General features: G+C 47.3%; 1 protein-coding gene across 3 annotated transcripts in view; it reads right to left on the minus strand.

Annotated features, from left to right (window-relative positions):
• The window catches only part of PI4KA (phosphatidylinositol 4-kinase alpha), a 153,035-nt gene that overhangs the window by 81,487 nt on the left and 54,645 nt on the right, over positions 1-16,903 (minus strand). For all 3 annotated transcript variants that reach the window (XM_055252271.2, XM_055252272.2, XM_055252270.2), the window contains 9 exons: positions 16,643-16,834; positions 15,978-16,078; positions 14,928-15,057; positions 13,706-13,838; positions 11,408-11,503; positions 10,831-11,014; positions 10,323-10,426; positions 7,884-8,052; positions 4,923-4,973 (listed from right to left, as the gene is read on the minus strand). In XM_055252271.2, coding sequence (XP_055108246.1) covers positions 4,923-4,973; positions 7,884-8,052; positions 10,323-10,426; positions 10,831-11,014; positions 11,408-11,503; positions 13,706-13,838; positions 14,928-15,057; positions 15,978-16,078; positions 16,643-16,834 — 1,160 coding nt within the window. The remainder of the gene's footprint in view (positions 1-4,922; positions 4,974-7,883; positions 8,053-10,322; positions 10,427-10,830; positions 11,015-11,407; positions 11,504-13,705; positions 13,839-14,927; positions 15,058-15,977; positions 16,079-16,642; positions 16,835-16,903) is intronic.

The following is a 16,903-nucleotide window of genomic DNA, read 5'->3' on the forward strand; positions in this document are numbered from 1 at the left end:
ACAGCCTGGCAGATGAGGAATACAACGGTTGGAAGAGTTCTGAAACCTGTCCAAGATGCCGAAGTAGTGGGGCTGGGTTCAAGTGCAGGTTGGCTGGACTCCAGGGACCACACAAGGAGTCCTGTCACAGGTTTCTGACCCCATGAGACCAATACCAGTAAGAAGAGCGGTAAAAGGGAGTAGGGACGGAAGGGGAATGTCACTGCCCTGTGTAGGCGTGCCTGTGGGTTATCTCACAGAGTCTCCTTACCCTCAATCCCTAGGGGGCTGGCACTGTTACCCCTCCTTTTTACAGCTGCAGAAGCAATTTCAGCTCACAGAAGGGAAGGTATCTGCCTGAGGCCTGAATCCACACCCAGGCAGGGGGACCCTGCGGCCCTGCTTTCCCCTGCTCCCTTCCTGACTTCCCACACCAGGCTCTGCCTCCTTACTCTGCTGAGAGCAGATGGTGCAGGGGCTGGGTGAATTGCCCCAAGCCATCCTCTCGGCTTCCTGGTGAGCCCTGATGCTGCGGATGGCCCACTCCTTCAATTCATTCTCCAATCTGCTTCACCACTCTTCTTTTCTGTCATTCTCCAACCTGCTTCACTACTCTTCTTTTCTGGTGCCTGTCCTATATTTCTCATCTTGCTGCAGCTTCCCTTTGGCTCCTCTCATTTCTAAACATAATAATCTCAAAAAACCCTTTCAGTCCTTTACCATGTCTGTCCCATACCCAGAAAGGCAGTGGTCACTTCTGCTTACCCAGTGCCCTCTCTGCTACAGCCGGTGTGGAGTCTTCCACACTCGAGCATCCAGAAACCCCCGTTTCAATGCCTTTTGTTCATGTATACCCACTCAGAATCTCTCCGATCCCCTCTTACAGAAACTAGCCCATCTGTTACTCAAAGCAGGAGAGTATTCATTCAGAACACAGGCTCTGAGCCAGGCTGCCTGGTTTGAATCCTGGCTCTGACATCTAGTAGCTATGAAACTCTAGTAGCAGGTTCTGTGCCTCAGTATCCTCATCTGTAAAATGGGGAGACTAGCAGCACTTACCTTGAGGGATTGCTGTGAGGATTAATCAAATTAATGTCTAGAAAGCATTTATTTATTTATTCATTTATTTTATTTTTTTGAGACGGAGTCTCGCTCTGTTGCCCAGGCTGGAGTGCAATGGCACAATTGTGGCTCACTGCAACCTCCGCCTCCTGGGTTCAAGCAATTCTCCTGCCTAAGCATCCTGAGTAGCTGGGACCACAGGCACGTGCCACCATGCCAGGCTAATTTTTGTATTTTTAGCAGAGATGGGGTTTCACCATGTTGGACAGGCTGGTCTCAAACTCCTGACCTCAGGTGATCTACCCACCTTGGCCTCCCAAAATGTTGGGATTACAGGTGTAAGCCACCGTGCCTGATCTGGAAAGCATTTAGATCACTGCTTGGTTTTAGCAAGAAGTAGGAAAGCGTGTCACGTTATTCTCAATCTAAGAGAGTATGTAAGCCAGGCCTTCCTAACTGGGGAGCCTTGGGTAGATTGCTTCCACTTAACTTCCTGAAGTTACATGCAAAATCTTGAGAATGGTAACGGATTTCCATGGACAGAGAATGCAGTTTTCAAAAAGGTTCTCTGTGACCTAAAACATGTTAATCCACACACACCTGGTTTTGCAGGCACTGAGAAAATAAGTAACCCTTCCAAGGCCACAAAAGTGACCGGTGACACAAGTAAACTTGCTCTCAGTGAAATACATGAATGTTTTTCCAGAAGGAGGTGCATCTTATTAAATCACTATTATATGACAGTGGAACAACTAAGTCTCTAAGCATTAGATACCATTCAAAACATTTAACTAACAAGCTAAATAACAACTGAAGTAATTTAATCAATGACATTTCTGAAGAAATATTATTCACGAAGTTGTAGTACAAAGATCATCAAACCTAGCCAGGAAGGAGCCTCAGAGATTGTACGACCCAGCTTCCTAGCCACTCCCTCAAAGTCACTGAGAACAGCTGCATTAGGGCCAAAACCCAGGCTTCCTGCCCCAAATCCACTGGTACTTCCATTCAACAGAGTAATCTGAGACACTGTGTCATCAAAGGTCCAAAATAGAGTATATCTTTCTTTTAAAAAATAAAATAAGTAGGCCAAGAGTGGTGGCTTGCACCTGTAATCCCAGCACTTTGGGAGGCTGAGGTGGGTGGATCACTTGAAACCAGGAGTTTGAGACCAGCCTGGTGAACATGGCAAAAACTGATTTCTACTAAAAATACAAAAATTAGCCATGCATGGTGGTGCACACCTGTAATTCCAGCTGCTTGGAAGGCTGAGGCAGGAGAATAGCTTGAACCCAGGAGACGGAGGTTGCAGTGAGTCAAAATCGTGCCACTGCACTTCAGCCTGGGTGACAGAGTGAGACTCTGTCTCAAAAAAAAAAAAAAAAAAGCCAAACACACACACACACACACACACACACACACACAAACAACAACAAAAAAAACCACCTCTGGAAATTAGCTTCTTCCAGAAGGTCCAAGGAGTAACCATAAAGTAAATGCAAGAACCCATGATCTCTGTGCTCTTTGTTGAGCAATAAAATCAAATATTTGTTTCCTCCCCCATAATATAACCATTAACTTTCACTAAAAATACACTTATTCTACTCATGTAAAAGGTCATATCAGGGGAGTATTTAAATGAGCATGTGCTAAGCTATCACAGATAACAGTTCTGCCTGTACCACCCACCCCAGCAGCCTGGAGAGGCGCAGGCTCACACACGATCCCACATGCAGGACCAGGAGTCCAACCTGGCACCCTGTGACCCTCAAATTTGTGTAATTTCAACCAACCTCACCACTCACTGCTTCCCTAAAGTGCAAAGTGCCCGACAGATTTCCACTATGCATATATTAAGCTCTAAATGACAACTGCTCAACATATTTGAAAGTTCACAAGAATACAGGTCATCAAATTCTGATGGTCAAAGATCCTGGAACTCACTGATTTTAGTGTTGCCCTAAGCATCCTCCCTGTCTGCCTAAAACTTGCTCTCCTGCAGAGCCTGCTGCCAAGAGAGTACCTTGGGCTTCATGCCCCTTACTCTTCCCTCCAGGCCACACAAAAGGCCCACATACAACAGCACTTTAAACACACAAGCTTACATTACTCAACATTAACCACACAGTGGGAAAATTTCTGTTTTGAAAAATCAACCAATGGGGCCAGGCATGGTGGTTCACGCCTGCAATCCCAGTACTAAGGGAGGCTGAAGTGGGCAGATCACTTGAGCTCAGAAGTTCGAGACCAGCCTGGGCAACATGGCAAAACCCCATCTCTACAAAAAAACAGAAAAAGTAGCTGAGAATGGTGATGTGCACCTGTAGTCCCAGCTACTTGGAAGGCTGAGGTGGGAAGACTGCTTGAGCTCCAGAGGTCCAGGCTGCAGTAAGCTGATATTGTGCCACTGCCCTCCAATCTAGGTGCCAGAGTGAGACCCTGTCTCAAAAAAAAAAAAAAAAAAAAAAAAAAAATCAACCAATGGGGGTGTCCATGAAAAATACCATGGCAGGATAGGCGCAGCAGCTCATACCTGTAATCCCAGCACTTTGGGAAGCCAAGGCGGGTGGATCACTTGAGGCCAGGAGTTCGAGACCAGCCTGGCCAACATGGTGAAACCCCATCTCTACTAAAAATACAAAAATTAGCCATGCGTGGTGGGGCGTGCCTGTAATCCCAGCTACTCGGGAGGATGAGGCGTGACAACTGCTTGAACCCAGGAGGTGGAAACTGCAGTTAGCCAAGATCGCACCACTGCATTCTGGCCTGGGTGACAGAGTGAGAATCTGTCTCAAAAATAAAAAATAAAATACAAAATAACAAAAAATAAAAATAAATAACATGAGACATATGACATTTTACTACTAAAGATAAATAATGGCAGACCAGTCAGTCACTATTTTTCATCTACCTTGGCCAGCCAAAACTGGGCACCCTAGAAGTCCCCAGGTTGGGAATGATGATGAACACTTAGATGGTGTGAGCAGAAGAACCACTTCAATGAGACCAGGAGAGGTGCCTCTCTGTGCCTGCAATGCCACCTGTCTGCCTGACCTCCACGTCCCTAGGCTGCCCTAGCAGTTCTGCCACCAGGCCCACCCCTCTGGTGTACAAGGTGAAGGGGACACATGTAAGTGCTCAAGACTTGAACTACTATGGGGTGAGGAGGAGGGAAGGCACTGTAAGACAGACACAAGGGATGGCCTAGAAGGTCAGTTAAATGGAAGGGAGAGAATATGGGATGAAAATAAATACTGGAACATAGGTGTTAGGCTTAGGACTCGCAGCTAGGAGTGACGAAGAAAGGGAAAAACAACTTCTACAAGTCATTTGGGAAGAAGCGGACCCAGGCTGGGACAGGACAAGATGGAAACAGGCTCTCCAACACGATGGTGCCGCACAGGAAGCAGGGACTGTGCCCGCCATGCCAACAATGCCCCGAAGGAGACTGGGGCCATAGCTCCGAGGCCTGAGCGCCGACAAGAGGCTTCCAGGCCTGCACTTGCAGGAAGGAGCCAAGGAAGGGATGGAAGCAGGGAGCTGGCCCAGCATCAGTCACAAGGGCATGAGACACAGGATGAAAGTGGAGTCAGATTTAGGACCTGGGAGCCACCCGGCAGGGAACCAAAGCAAGTGCCCTTGTCAATTGGTTGAGGGGGTTCAGGCAGGGCATGGAGAAAGGGAGTGAAGGGTGTGCCATGGTGGACACACCTATGGGGCTGTCATGGAAGAGCTGGTGATGGCTGAAGCAGTCACATCTAGAGGCATAGGGGCCTCACAACACTGCACCTTTCTAAGGAATTTACTGTGCGTCACCAGGCAACACTTACAGCATGAACACAGTATCTGCAGTTTTTATCATTCAATTAATGAATACTCACCACAGCTATTACAGGAATGAGTACTCCCAAGTTCCCTGCACTGCTAGAAGCCTAGAAAAGAACAGAATTGTTGTCATTAACGAATATGTGTTTCTTTTATTAAAAAAAAAACACACAAGATACAACATAGTGTTATGTAAACCTGGAATGTCTTAATCTAAGAGAAATGATGAGAGATATGCAGAGAGAGGCAGAGAGATGTTCATCCAGCAAAATTTTAATAGCAAAAAATGAAAACAAATGTGAAAAATAAACCATGGTTACATAAATGATTACGTAAATCATGGTACTTCTGCATAATGAGATAGGACACAGCTATTTAAAATACAACTTTCTGAAAAGCATTTAGTCACCATGGAAAGAGCCCACAGCACATGTCAAATGAAAAAAAAATCAAGATTTAAGACTATGCTATGATTCAATCCCAATTATGTAATAAATACATATGCATAAAAAAGCTAGGAAGAAATCTGTCAAAGTGTTAGTAATGATTATATATCTGAGTCAAGAGATAAGTGCTTTTTACTTTACTATTTATAGGCTTCTGTATCTTTTCTAAAATAAACATATATTCTTCGCAAGTTAGGGAAATTTGGGGGGTTACTTAATGAAAGATAGACTCCCTGGCTAGACACACAAATGTAGCTAATCTTCAGTACACACTGATTAGTAAAAATTCTGGAAGCACTGGCCTAAGCCAACTTGATTTATGCTCTTAATCTATAATAACGACAGCAGCTGAAGACCTTGAGCATTCACTGCGGCCAGGCACTGCGCTGAGTGCTTCACATGCACTAACTTCTGGGAAGATTCATGGGAGGTCTCAGTAGCTTGCCAAGGCCACACAGCACCTCAGTGGTGGGGACAGAATGCCAAGCTGTAAACATACACAACTATTATGTACTCACAAAATTTTTTTTGAAAATTTAAAAAGAATGCCAAGCTGGTTTCCCTGGGCTAGGGGCCACAAAGGTGGCCCTGCCTGGTCCCCTCTGGGAAACCGATAGCCTAAGGGATGTGTGATGATGGAGAACAACCCACAGATCTTAGTTTAATTTATAATTATAGCTCCTTGTCCTCCACAAGGTGAGGCACTGAGGTCCAATTTTCAGGGGAGAGCAGGTTCCTGAAATGCCCCTCAGACAGGTTACAGCCTCTGCTTTCTCAGGTGCTCAGCACCACCTTGTATCATCAGTACCCCGCTCTTATCCTGATGCCTAAGGTCCCGCTAGACACGCGGGACGCACTTCTCTCCTGTGCACTGAGGTGGTCCCAGCTGTGTACCCCGCTGGGAGACTTGGGAAGTTAGTCAGCCACATGACTGTCGGAGGGCCCGGCATAGCAAGGCTGAATTAGGGACAAGAGTCAGGATCCCTGCTTGCACGAGCCACTCCCTCTTGGCTGAGACTTTCACAGGGGGACTCCTTCATGCAGTTGTCATCTCAAATGTCACTCTTCAGAGAGGCCTTCTCAACCAGCCCAATCTAAAGTGCCCCTCACAACGCTGCCCTGTTTCACTCTCCCACTAAGCCCCACAGGGAGAGAGGACCCTGTCTGTCTTGTTCACTTCTGTAACACCCTCATCTAGAGCAAGGGCTGGTAAACTATGGCCCATGGACCAAATCCAACCCAACACCTGTTCTTGCAAATACAATTTTATAGGAGCACAGTCACACCTGTTCGTTCATAGCCAGGTGACCACAGAAGAGTTGAGTTGAGCAGTTACAACAGAAGCTGTATGGCCTGCAAAGCGTAAAATATTTACACTCTGGCCCTCTACAGAAAAAGTGGGCTGACCCCTGACCTAGGACAGTAGCTGGCACAGAGTAGGTGAACAATAACTGTCTGGAGGAAGGGGAAGGAAGGAATGGAAGAGAGAGGAAATGACAAAACAGGGTGGAAGTACAGATATGGTTGTGGGATACAATGGGGTTTTTCTTTAAATAATCTGATCAATCTTTTATTTTTTAATTTATAGTACCCCCCACTTTTTCTTCTTTTTTCCTTTTTGCCTTTATTAAATGCCTAAACACGCCTCAGTATCAAGCGTTATCAATACCAACTCATATTCCTTTCCTTATTTAAAAAAAAAACTAACTTTCTAGCTCATTACAAACACCCCCTTCCCCTTTCTCTCCACTTTCTTTTACATACCCACCCTATCTAAAAAAATCAAATGTTTAGCCAACCAAAATTAGTTTAAATTACATGACCCAACCCTAGCCAATAAAAAAAATACAAAAACAAAACTTGCATCAAAAATAAAAATTCTCGTGCCCTTTATTCAAATATGCTCTTATAACAATTAGCCCAAAAGACATTCCTCTACACAAAAATAAAGTTGCTTTACTAAAAATCTTTTGTTCAAATATTCAATTTCTTTAAAATTTTAAGGGTTATTCCTAACATGGTAGAGCAACTAGTACCCACGTGACATGATACTGGGGAGTTATGGAGGAAGAGGCCTCACCTGCCTCGGCCCCACCACAAATGTATTTGGGGATTCAAGACATGACGTTTATCTCAGTAGACCTGTCTTCCTTGGGAGGCCTGAGATTAGGTGAAATCTGGCCCTTCTCATATTGCCATTGAGTTCTGATAATGGGCCCTTAAAGTCCTCCCAGGCCCAGCTACCACCCCTGGGCTTCATGATAAAGGCAAGGAGAGAGAGAGGGGCCCGTGGGGAGCTGAGGCTAGACTGTTGTCATGTCACCACCCTAGGATGGGTCGGGCAGCTACTATGAGCTGGATATAACCCAGTGAGAAAACTGCCCTCTCCCCTGATCCCTGCTAGCATCCTTGAGAAAGAACCCCACCCCTTCTTACTTGCATTCTACCAGGCACATTTAAATTACTCACAAAGAAAGTGCCATATTCCAACCAAGATGGTGCCTGAAGACTAAGCCTTGGCCAGCAGGGATAGGACACCGATGGGGAAGGCATAGCCATCCTCCTTCCTACCTTCAGGGCAGGGCCCTTCTCGCTTGCTCTCTCGCTGGCTCGCTTCCCCTCCAGCCCTAGCTGCACAAACAACTCCAGCAGGTTCATGAGCAGCTCATCCACCAGGTGCTCGTCTTGGATGTTGGCTGCGATGTTGGCCAGGGCATTAATCACTGCCAGGGAGCAATGCCTGAAGAAGAAGGAGTGAAATAACAGCCACTGCCAGGCCCTCAACTGTCCCCAAGGGACAGCACTGCAGGGGTGAGGCGAGCTGAGCGGGCCAGGCCCAGCCTGCCTTACCACACTCTTCCCAGTGTCTGTAAACCAAAGGACTCTCAAGTGGAGAACATGTCATCTTCGTGAAAAACAACCTGTAGAATAAAGCCAACTGATGCAGAAATGACTGCAATCCTCTCTCCTGAAATGTAGTAAGGACCTCCAGGAGACTAAGTTCCAGGCATCTGCAACACTGGGTACCTGTGAGGGTCTCGGGACACTTCCCTCAGGGCTGAAAATGAAAGGGCCCATGCCCAGGCATTCCAGGTTGGATCGTGCTTCCCCCCAACAAATCACAAAGAGCCTTAATCCATCATTTACCACTCACAGAACTTTCACCTCATGATCAGCTTCTCCCTAACGCTGCCTCCACCTTGGAGCTGATGTCAGTATTTTTTCACATCCAATGCTCAGAAGTGTTCCAGGGTCCTGCCTCAGGATCTTGGCTGGCCCCATGTAAACCCCAGATGTGAAGCTGACATTGCCCCTTTGGCCAGAAACCTGAAACCACTGAGGCCAACCAGGCTTCTGTGGCCCTGGAGACTGCCAGACTCTGTCACATCCAAGTGGCACGACCCTGGGTTAGTCTCTTTAAGTCTTTGAGCCTCAGTTTCTTCCTAAGTAAAATAAGGATGATAATTTCTCTTCGTAGGATCACGGAAAGAGTGAAATACCACGTGAAGCACTAAGCATGTCGTCTGCCCCACTAAGATATCCCAGAGCAACGGCAGCCACGGCAAAAGGCACTGCAGTTAGGTAATACCTGGTAGGTCAAGGACAAACAAAGGGCAGTAAATGCTTCCGCTGGTGAGGAAGAGGACAAATCATTTTTGGTGGCAATATGAGAAAAGGCTTTATGGAAGGAGAGGCAAGCTGAGCCAGAACTGAAGAACTGGAAGGATGAAGACTGGCAGGTGCTACAGACACAGGGTAAGGCATGGCAGAACACCTAGGAGGGGTGGGAGCAAAGGAAACCGGGGAGGCAGCTGGCGAGGCAGCTGGGGAGGCGCCTGGAGAAAGGGTCCAGCAGTCACATAGGCACAAGGAAGCAATGTGTTGGCCTGTGTGCAGGTTCCATGGCAGAGAACAGGACAGAGGAAGGAAGGAAAGGAGAGCCTGACTCCATCCCCAATCTAGTCTTCAGGGTGTTCTAGTAGCCTGGGCTCATGACGGTGGCAGCAAAAAGGCAATGAAGTAGTTATTGATGCGAGAGACAGCTCTATTGATTGGGAGCTTTCACGTATGCAATCTCATTCCCAACTGCAGGCAGGTTCTCATTTGGCAGATGAGGAAACCGAGGCACAGAGAGGTTCAGCATTTTCTGAGGTCATGCAGCCACATGGCATTGCTCCACAGCTGCACTCCCACCCACTAAACTGATGTGGAGAGAATCTCAGAGGAAGGCCTGGACTTCACAGTCAGAAGGGAGGAGCCTGGAGGTCAAGAAAAGTAACACCTGCAAAGGGGCTCTCTTCTTCCCTCCCCAGCCTCCTGTCCTCATCTGACTTCACCTCTCCCCTTCCCTCTCTTCCAAACACGGATGAACATGTCCCTGTCCTCAAGACATTCCTAGAGGAGGGTAAGGAATAGCCAAGAAGCATCTCTCAATCTGTCAGGGAAAACTGGTCAGACTTTACACAAGTATCAAATGTTCAAGGACATTTAATGCCTACTTCCTTGGACCCAAAATCCTACTTCTATGAATCTAACCCACAGAAAGCATCAAAGATGCTCAAAGATATGTAGCTGTTAGGCTGTCAATGCTGCATTTATTAGTGGGAAAACTGGAAAACAACCTAACATCCAAGCTAGAGACTGGCTGGTTGAATCTTGGTTCTGCTATAGGATGGGATGCTCCACAACCTCTAAAGGCAACCTGCGCAGGATCATTCATGGTGTGGCTGATGTACTGCCCCATAAAAAAGCAGGTCAGCTGCATGTGCAGCATGGGCCCAATCAGAAGGAGAGGAAGGAGCTGAGACCTCGTGCGCTGAGATGCTCGGTGGTCACCTCCAGGTGGGGGCCACATTGGGTTTTCACTTGCCCCTCTTATGTGTGCACTGATCTGTAGCATGTAATTTTCTTGCAAGACAAGTTTATTTAAGAGACAAATTCACAAACCTCACATTTTCAAAGTAAGTTAAATACTGTCATGATAAAAAAGTGACAATGAGGTCCAGTTACCTGTAGCCGTGGTCCTTGTAATCTTTGGTGGCTGAGTATACAACGGAGCTGGCCTTCACACTGATCTGCTGGAAGAGGTTCCACACTTCCTGATAGATGTATTGCTGGGAGAGAGCAAGAGGCACTGTCACCATGCAGGATGCCCTCATGAGGCCCCTCCTGTCATCACCCAGAGGGAAAGCTCTGGAATCATGGGGCACAACAGCCCAAAGACTATCAGCCCAAAGATCATCCATTTCTAAAGCTTTAATCAAACCTCAAATTAAAAGCTAAAAAGGACATGGCTTAGATTCAAATCTTCTGTTATAATACACTGACAAGAAATTAAACCTCTTTTCCCCAGCACTCACAGCACCTTACACTATTCTTACTACTCCGTGTTAAAACAGTTGTCAGCATTTAGCTCATCTGCAAGGTATATTTAATCTGTATTTGTACATTCCTTATAGTCAAGAGTTTAACGTAGCTTGCACAGGGTTAGTGGTGTTCTGGCTCTGGCCTCCCTTACATTTCCGGTGATAACCAGGCAGCCCAGCTGGTCAATAATCAGCACATCGAGGGGGGAGGGTGGCTGGCAGAATTTCTGCTGCAGGATCTGCAGAATGGGCTCCATGACCTTCGGGGTGTCCCTCAAGGCCACTGCAATGTGTCCCAAGGCTCGGATTGTGTGGTCGGGAATCAAGTGAGCGTCCCTACAGAAGGAAGAACAGAAGCACCCTAGCAACAGTCCTCCAGCATGCAGTAGTGAAACAGTACCCAGAGACTACAATCTAGACCTTAATTTCATAACAGTCTTGATGAAGTGTTCATGTGAAACTGACAGTCCAGGATTTTAACCACAGGCAGAAACACAAGCCCCAGGCACTAGTCTGGATGACAAAGATCTTTCTGGACTTCCATGCAGTGGTCCAGGAAGTACAATCCAAGGTGGGCTTCACCTTAAATCTTGTGACAACCCTGATACATGCCTATGCTCTGAGACAAGGAGATAAGGACAGAGGCATGCATACGCACAATGCCAGGTGCCCCACACAAGCCTCCTGAGAACAATGGGCTGCCTCTGAGAGACAGGAATAGGGGCGTACTTGTCGCTCTCCTGAGAGATGTAGAGCCGGTTGGACAGGCTGGCCAAGAACGCCTCCACAATCACTGGGTCCACCGTCAATCCAGCCTTCAGGCACCTGAGGAGCAAGAAAACCCACGTGGCACTGAGGCACAAGATAGGTTTTTTGGTTTTTAATTTTTCCTTCCTTAGGCCTACAAAGTTTAAAGAACTGCTCTGAATTTTCTTCCCCCCAAATTGGAGGTCATAACACAGAATGAATTCAAAGAATTACTCCAGATTTTGCCCACTAGATAAATGTCTCAGTTGGAAACAATAATTTCATTATTTTGCCCAGAACAGTTTCCTTTGAATATCATGCTCACCCTAATTCCAATTTCAATCTCTTGTACTGTTCCTTAAGGTCACAGTGACTGATTCCAAAGACAAATGGTCCCAAGATAGCAGAGGAAACATCACAATTATATACCAAGGTTTTCATGGTAAGGAGAAACATTTACGTTATAGAGAAAAGGGGAAAAATTTAAAGCCCCTAAAAACATAAAATCTTGTAAGATGTCCTAGCTCTCCACATCTGTTTGGCTCCTGGGCCAGAGTTTGGAGAACAGTTTGAGGCTGACAGACAAGCTGCCATCTTGATTTAGCTTCTAAGGGCGAGGAACCAGAATCCAAGGAAAGAGGTATTTGCATGGAAATCAGACTGTATTTAGCTCTCAAGTTGGAAGAACAAGAGTTCACAGTGCAGGAGTCTGGGCAGCAAGGGGTACCTGATCATATTTAAAAATCTCACATTTATATTAAATATTATAGGTAAAGAAAATATGATGATATGTTACTCTGGATGGTGAGCTAATGGATAATCCTTCTCTTTGTACTTTTCTATACATTACAATTTTTCTCTAGAAAGAATTTCTTGGCCGGGCACGGTGGCTCACGCCTGTAATCCCAGCACTTTGGGAGGCAGAGGTGGGTGGATCACGAGGTCAGGAGGAGATCAAGATCATCCTGGCTAACACGGTGAAACTCCATCTCTACTAAAAAAAAAAAAAAAATACAAAAAATTAGCTGGGCTTGGTGGCAGGCACCTGTAGTCCCAGCTACTCCGGAGGCTGAGGCAGGAGAATGGAGTGAACCCAGGAGGCGGAGCTTGCAGTGAGCCAAGATCACGCCACTGCACTCCAGCCTGGGCGACAAAGCAAGACTCCGTCTCAAAAAAAAAAAAAAAAAAAGGAAGAATTTCTTCTTCTTTTTTTTTTTTTGAGATGGAGTTTCCCTCTTGTTGCCCAGGCTGGAGTGCAATGGTATGATCTCGGCTCACAACCTCCACCTCCCAGGTTCAAGTGATTCTCCTGCCTCAGCCTCCAGAGTAGCTGGGATTACAGGCATGCGCCACCACGCCCGGCTAATTTTTTGTATTTTTAGTAGAGACGGGGTTTCAACATATTGGCCAGGCTGGTCTCAAACTCCTGACCTCATGATCCACCTGCCTCAGCCTCCCAAGTAGCTGGGATTACAGGCTTGAGCCACCACGCCAGGCTTCTTATTATGTTTATGATCAGGAAAAGAAAAGAAGTAACAAGAAATAATTCCTCTTTATAGATCAAGTGTAGGTTTAAAATAATCAGAAATAAGCTTTAAAAAAGTATAAATGCAGCCAGGCACGGTGACTCACGCCTGTAATCCCAGCACTTTGGGAGGCTGAGGCAGGTGGATCACGAGGTCATGAGTTCGAGACCAGTCTGGCCAACATAGTGAAATCCCATCTCTACTAAAAATATAAAAAATTAGCCAAGAATGGTGGTGTGCGCCTGTAATCCCAGCTACCTGGAAGGCTGAGGCAGGAGAATTACATGAACCCAGGAGGCAGAGGTTGCAGTGAGCTGAGATTGTGCCATTGCACTCCTACCCCAGGCAACAGTGAGAGACTCTGTATTAAAAAAATGTATAAATGGGGTGGGTGCAGTGGCTCACACCTGTAATCCCAGCACTTTGGGAGACCAAGGCAGGTGGATCACCTGAGGTCAGGAGTTCGAGACCAGCCTGGCCAACGTGGTGAAACCCCATCTCTACTAAAAATACAAAAATTAGCTGGGTGTGGTGGTGGGCACCTGTAATCCCAGCTACTCGGGGGAGGCTGAGGCAGGAAAATAGCTTGAACCCAGGACGCAGAGGTAGCAGTGAGCCGAGATTGTGCCACTGCATTCCAGCCTGGGCAACAGAGTGAGACTCAATCTCAAAAAAAAGTATAAATGTCTCTTATTTTGTAATAACCCGCAGTCTGGAGCACTGCTGTCTACTCGCCACTTGCCCAGCTTCCCACCTGCAGATGTTGTCAATAGCGATGTCTCGGAGCTGCTCGTACATGGAGGGCTGGCTCTTCTTACCCGACATGACGTTCAGGGTTGACTCGGAATGCTCATTGGTCACACTGATTTTTATATCATTGCCAGCAACTGAAAGTAAAAAATTCAAATATATACCTAGTTAAGCCTATCATTTTCCATCACCTTCTTTGTAATTCAAAAACCAAGATAATATGCTGATCATTTATAAAAGCAAAATGATCACTCTAAAAACATCTGACCAAATATTTCAGAAAGAGAAGAGTCTAAGACCAACAGGAAATAATATGTTTAAATCAAAAGGAAGAATATTCAGGTTAGAAAGTGATAAATACAGAAAACTACCAATTTCTCAATCAACTGTTCAAAAGTACTGATGACCAACCACCAAAGGCAGCTCTGAGGGCGACTGAGGCATGGCCCTGTGCTTGGAGTTATCTCACTAATATGGACAAAGCCTGGTGAGGGTTAGGGACGCTTGGGAGAGCAGGGGCCTTAGAGCCTGAGAGAACCCTCCCCACTACGAGGTCCAGGGAAGTCTTGTTTTTTGTTTGTCTGTTTTTGAGATAGGGTCTTGCTCTGTGACCCAGGCTGGAGTGCAGTGGCGCTATCACAGCTCACTGCATCCTCAACCTCCTGGGCTCAAGCCATCATACAACTTCAACCTCCTGAGTAGCTAGGACTACAGGTGAGCGCCATCACGCCTGGCTAAACCTTTAAACTGCTCTGAGTTTAAGTCTTCATCTGAAGGGGAAGATAAAAACAGCCACCTTCATGAGACTGTGGGTAAGAGGGTGATACTACATCAGAGCCACTAGCACACAGCAGGTGTTTAATTAATTAATGTTAATTATTGTTTCATCATATGTGGAAATATCATAATCCATTCGCGCAGGGGTAGCAAGGACTGGGCCCCTGGCTAAGTGTTTGGGGCACACAGGATTTGCATTTCAGACTTCCACAGTGAGAGATGTCAAAAAGAAAACAGGACTTGAAGGGGCCTTTGGTGTAACAGGAATACAGGATAAGAGAAGGCCGGGGAGGAAAGGCCTGGAGCTTGGAGGGGACGCAGAGGGAAAGACAGAAGGAAAGGTGTGGCGAAGGAATGCGCCCAGGTACAGTCATGAAACCTGTGTGGGGCTCACACACAGTCACAGAGCCCCTTTCTCAGGGCCTGAAGGGCACACAGTCTGTTATTACCTGTGTGGTACTGACTGTGGTACTTGTAGAGCTTCACCAGAACTGGGGACGGGATGACCAGGAAGTCTCGCAAGGACGGTGTCACAGAGTGCACCACCACCGGGAACCTCTCGCACAGGCGGCCCAAACCCTGCAACACACCATCAACCTGTCACACGGCCTCTGGTGTGGGACCATCTGAGTAGGCCCTGAGCAGGGAGATGCTCAACCCTTCAGTACCCAAGTCTGACCCAAAACTTCCAAGGTCAAAGCTCCCACAGGCCACCTGCCCAGGACATTTTTGTTTTGTTTTTGAGACAGGGTCTTGCTGTCGCCCAGGCTGGAGTGCAGTGGCACGATCATGGCTCACTGCAGCCTTGACTTACTGGGCTTAAGCAATCCTCCCACCTCAGCCTCCTGAGTAGCAGGGGACTGTAGGCACACACCATCATCCCTAACTAATTCTAATTTTTTAAATTTTTTGTACAGATGGAGTCTCACTATGTTGCCCAGGTTGGGCTCAAGTGATCCTCCCACCTCTGCCTCCCAAAGTATCGGGATTACAGGTGTGAGTGACCGCACCTGGCCAGGGGATACAGATTGTTAAAGTGTGCTCATCTCTTTTGGAAGCAAACTAAAGAAGAAAGGGACAAAACAGAATTTTTAAACAATGGCAAGTGTGGAGTCAGTGGGATTGTGACAAGCTAAGAGTCTCGGCAGAGCAGAGCTAGCACTGTGGGTGTCAGGAGGCATCCCCTGACATGTGCCCCATGGCACATGTCCACAGTCCTTCCCCCACAGGCCTTGGGAATGGCCCCACAGCCTCACAACAACGGAGAACTGAAGCCAGCTACACCCATATGCCACTTACAGAAAGCCCTGGTATCCTGTAGGGGGCAGCCCACACTCAGTGATGAACTGTGCACAGCACGCACTGGTTAAAGCTCCTAAAGACAGAACCACCAGGGTCTCTGCTGCTGGTGTGTCCACCATAGCCTGAACAGCAATAGCATGACAAGAGGGAGGTCCTACAGGTGGGATCTGAGCCTCTCTGGGTTCAGGTAGACTGACCTGCAGACAGCAGATAAGCAGGGGCAAGTGAGCAATAATGACTTTGCTGGACGTCTTGGACTGCAGCTTCTCAGACAGCTTGATGCAAAGGTTTTCTGCACCTTAATTCAAAACCAGAAGAGGAGATGAGTGATCAGCACGGGCCAGTCTTTCTAACACATCCACCAAGTAAGCACAGAATTTAATAAAACCCCAGAGACATACTTTAGGCAGGGCTTATTCATTCTGAGAGGTCACACAGTGTGTGACTCTCTCTCTCTTCTCCACTGGCCCTAAGCCCCCTTGTCCCTGCAGTGTTCATTCCACAGAAAACTTCCCATTCTACTCCTCCCCTAGAAAAACACTTCACCCGAAGGCACTGAGCTTCCATGTCACCACAGAAAACCCTAAAGAACCAGCAAGATGCAGCACAGAGCATACACAGGCCCTGAGGCCACGGGCATCCCCATCCTCCCAGGTCCAGTGCCCTCCATGCAGGACAGGACACCAGACGTGCAGAGCACAGCAGGGGCTGATGCTCCACTCTGCACGTGCCCAGGAGGCCTGCAACTGCCCGTGCTGGTAACAGAGCCAAGTGTTCTAGAAGTAGTTTGGGGAAACTTGTGGGAAGAAAGCCTCTGGGTCATGCCTGGAGCTCACATGAGAGGCAAGGCAGTCTATCTCACCCTGCTCGTCCTTCACAGCCCACACCATGAGGTCCACACAGGCGGCATTCGCCTGACAGCGCAGTTTGAGGGGGCTCAGCTCATTGTGGATCCGGTCTGCGTCATGTAGAATCTTCTGGAGCTCTCCCTGGCTCGTGTTGAACTGCTCCAGCACAAAATCATGGATCTCCTTCACAAAAGAGGTTGGGAGGTCTGCAGGAAACAGTGTGGCATCACAGCTGGGAACAAAACTACAGTAGAACACAGGCAGTGCTGGCAGCG

This window comes from Symphalangus syndactylus, chromosome 18, assembly GCF_028878055.3.
Source record: "Symphalangus syndactylus isolate Jambi chromosome 18, NHGRI_mSymSyn1-v2.1_pri, whole genome shotgun sequence".
In the NCBI taxonomy this organism is placed as follows: Eukaryota; Metazoa; Chordata; class Mammalia; order Primates; family Hylobatidae; genus Symphalangus; species Symphalangus syndactylus.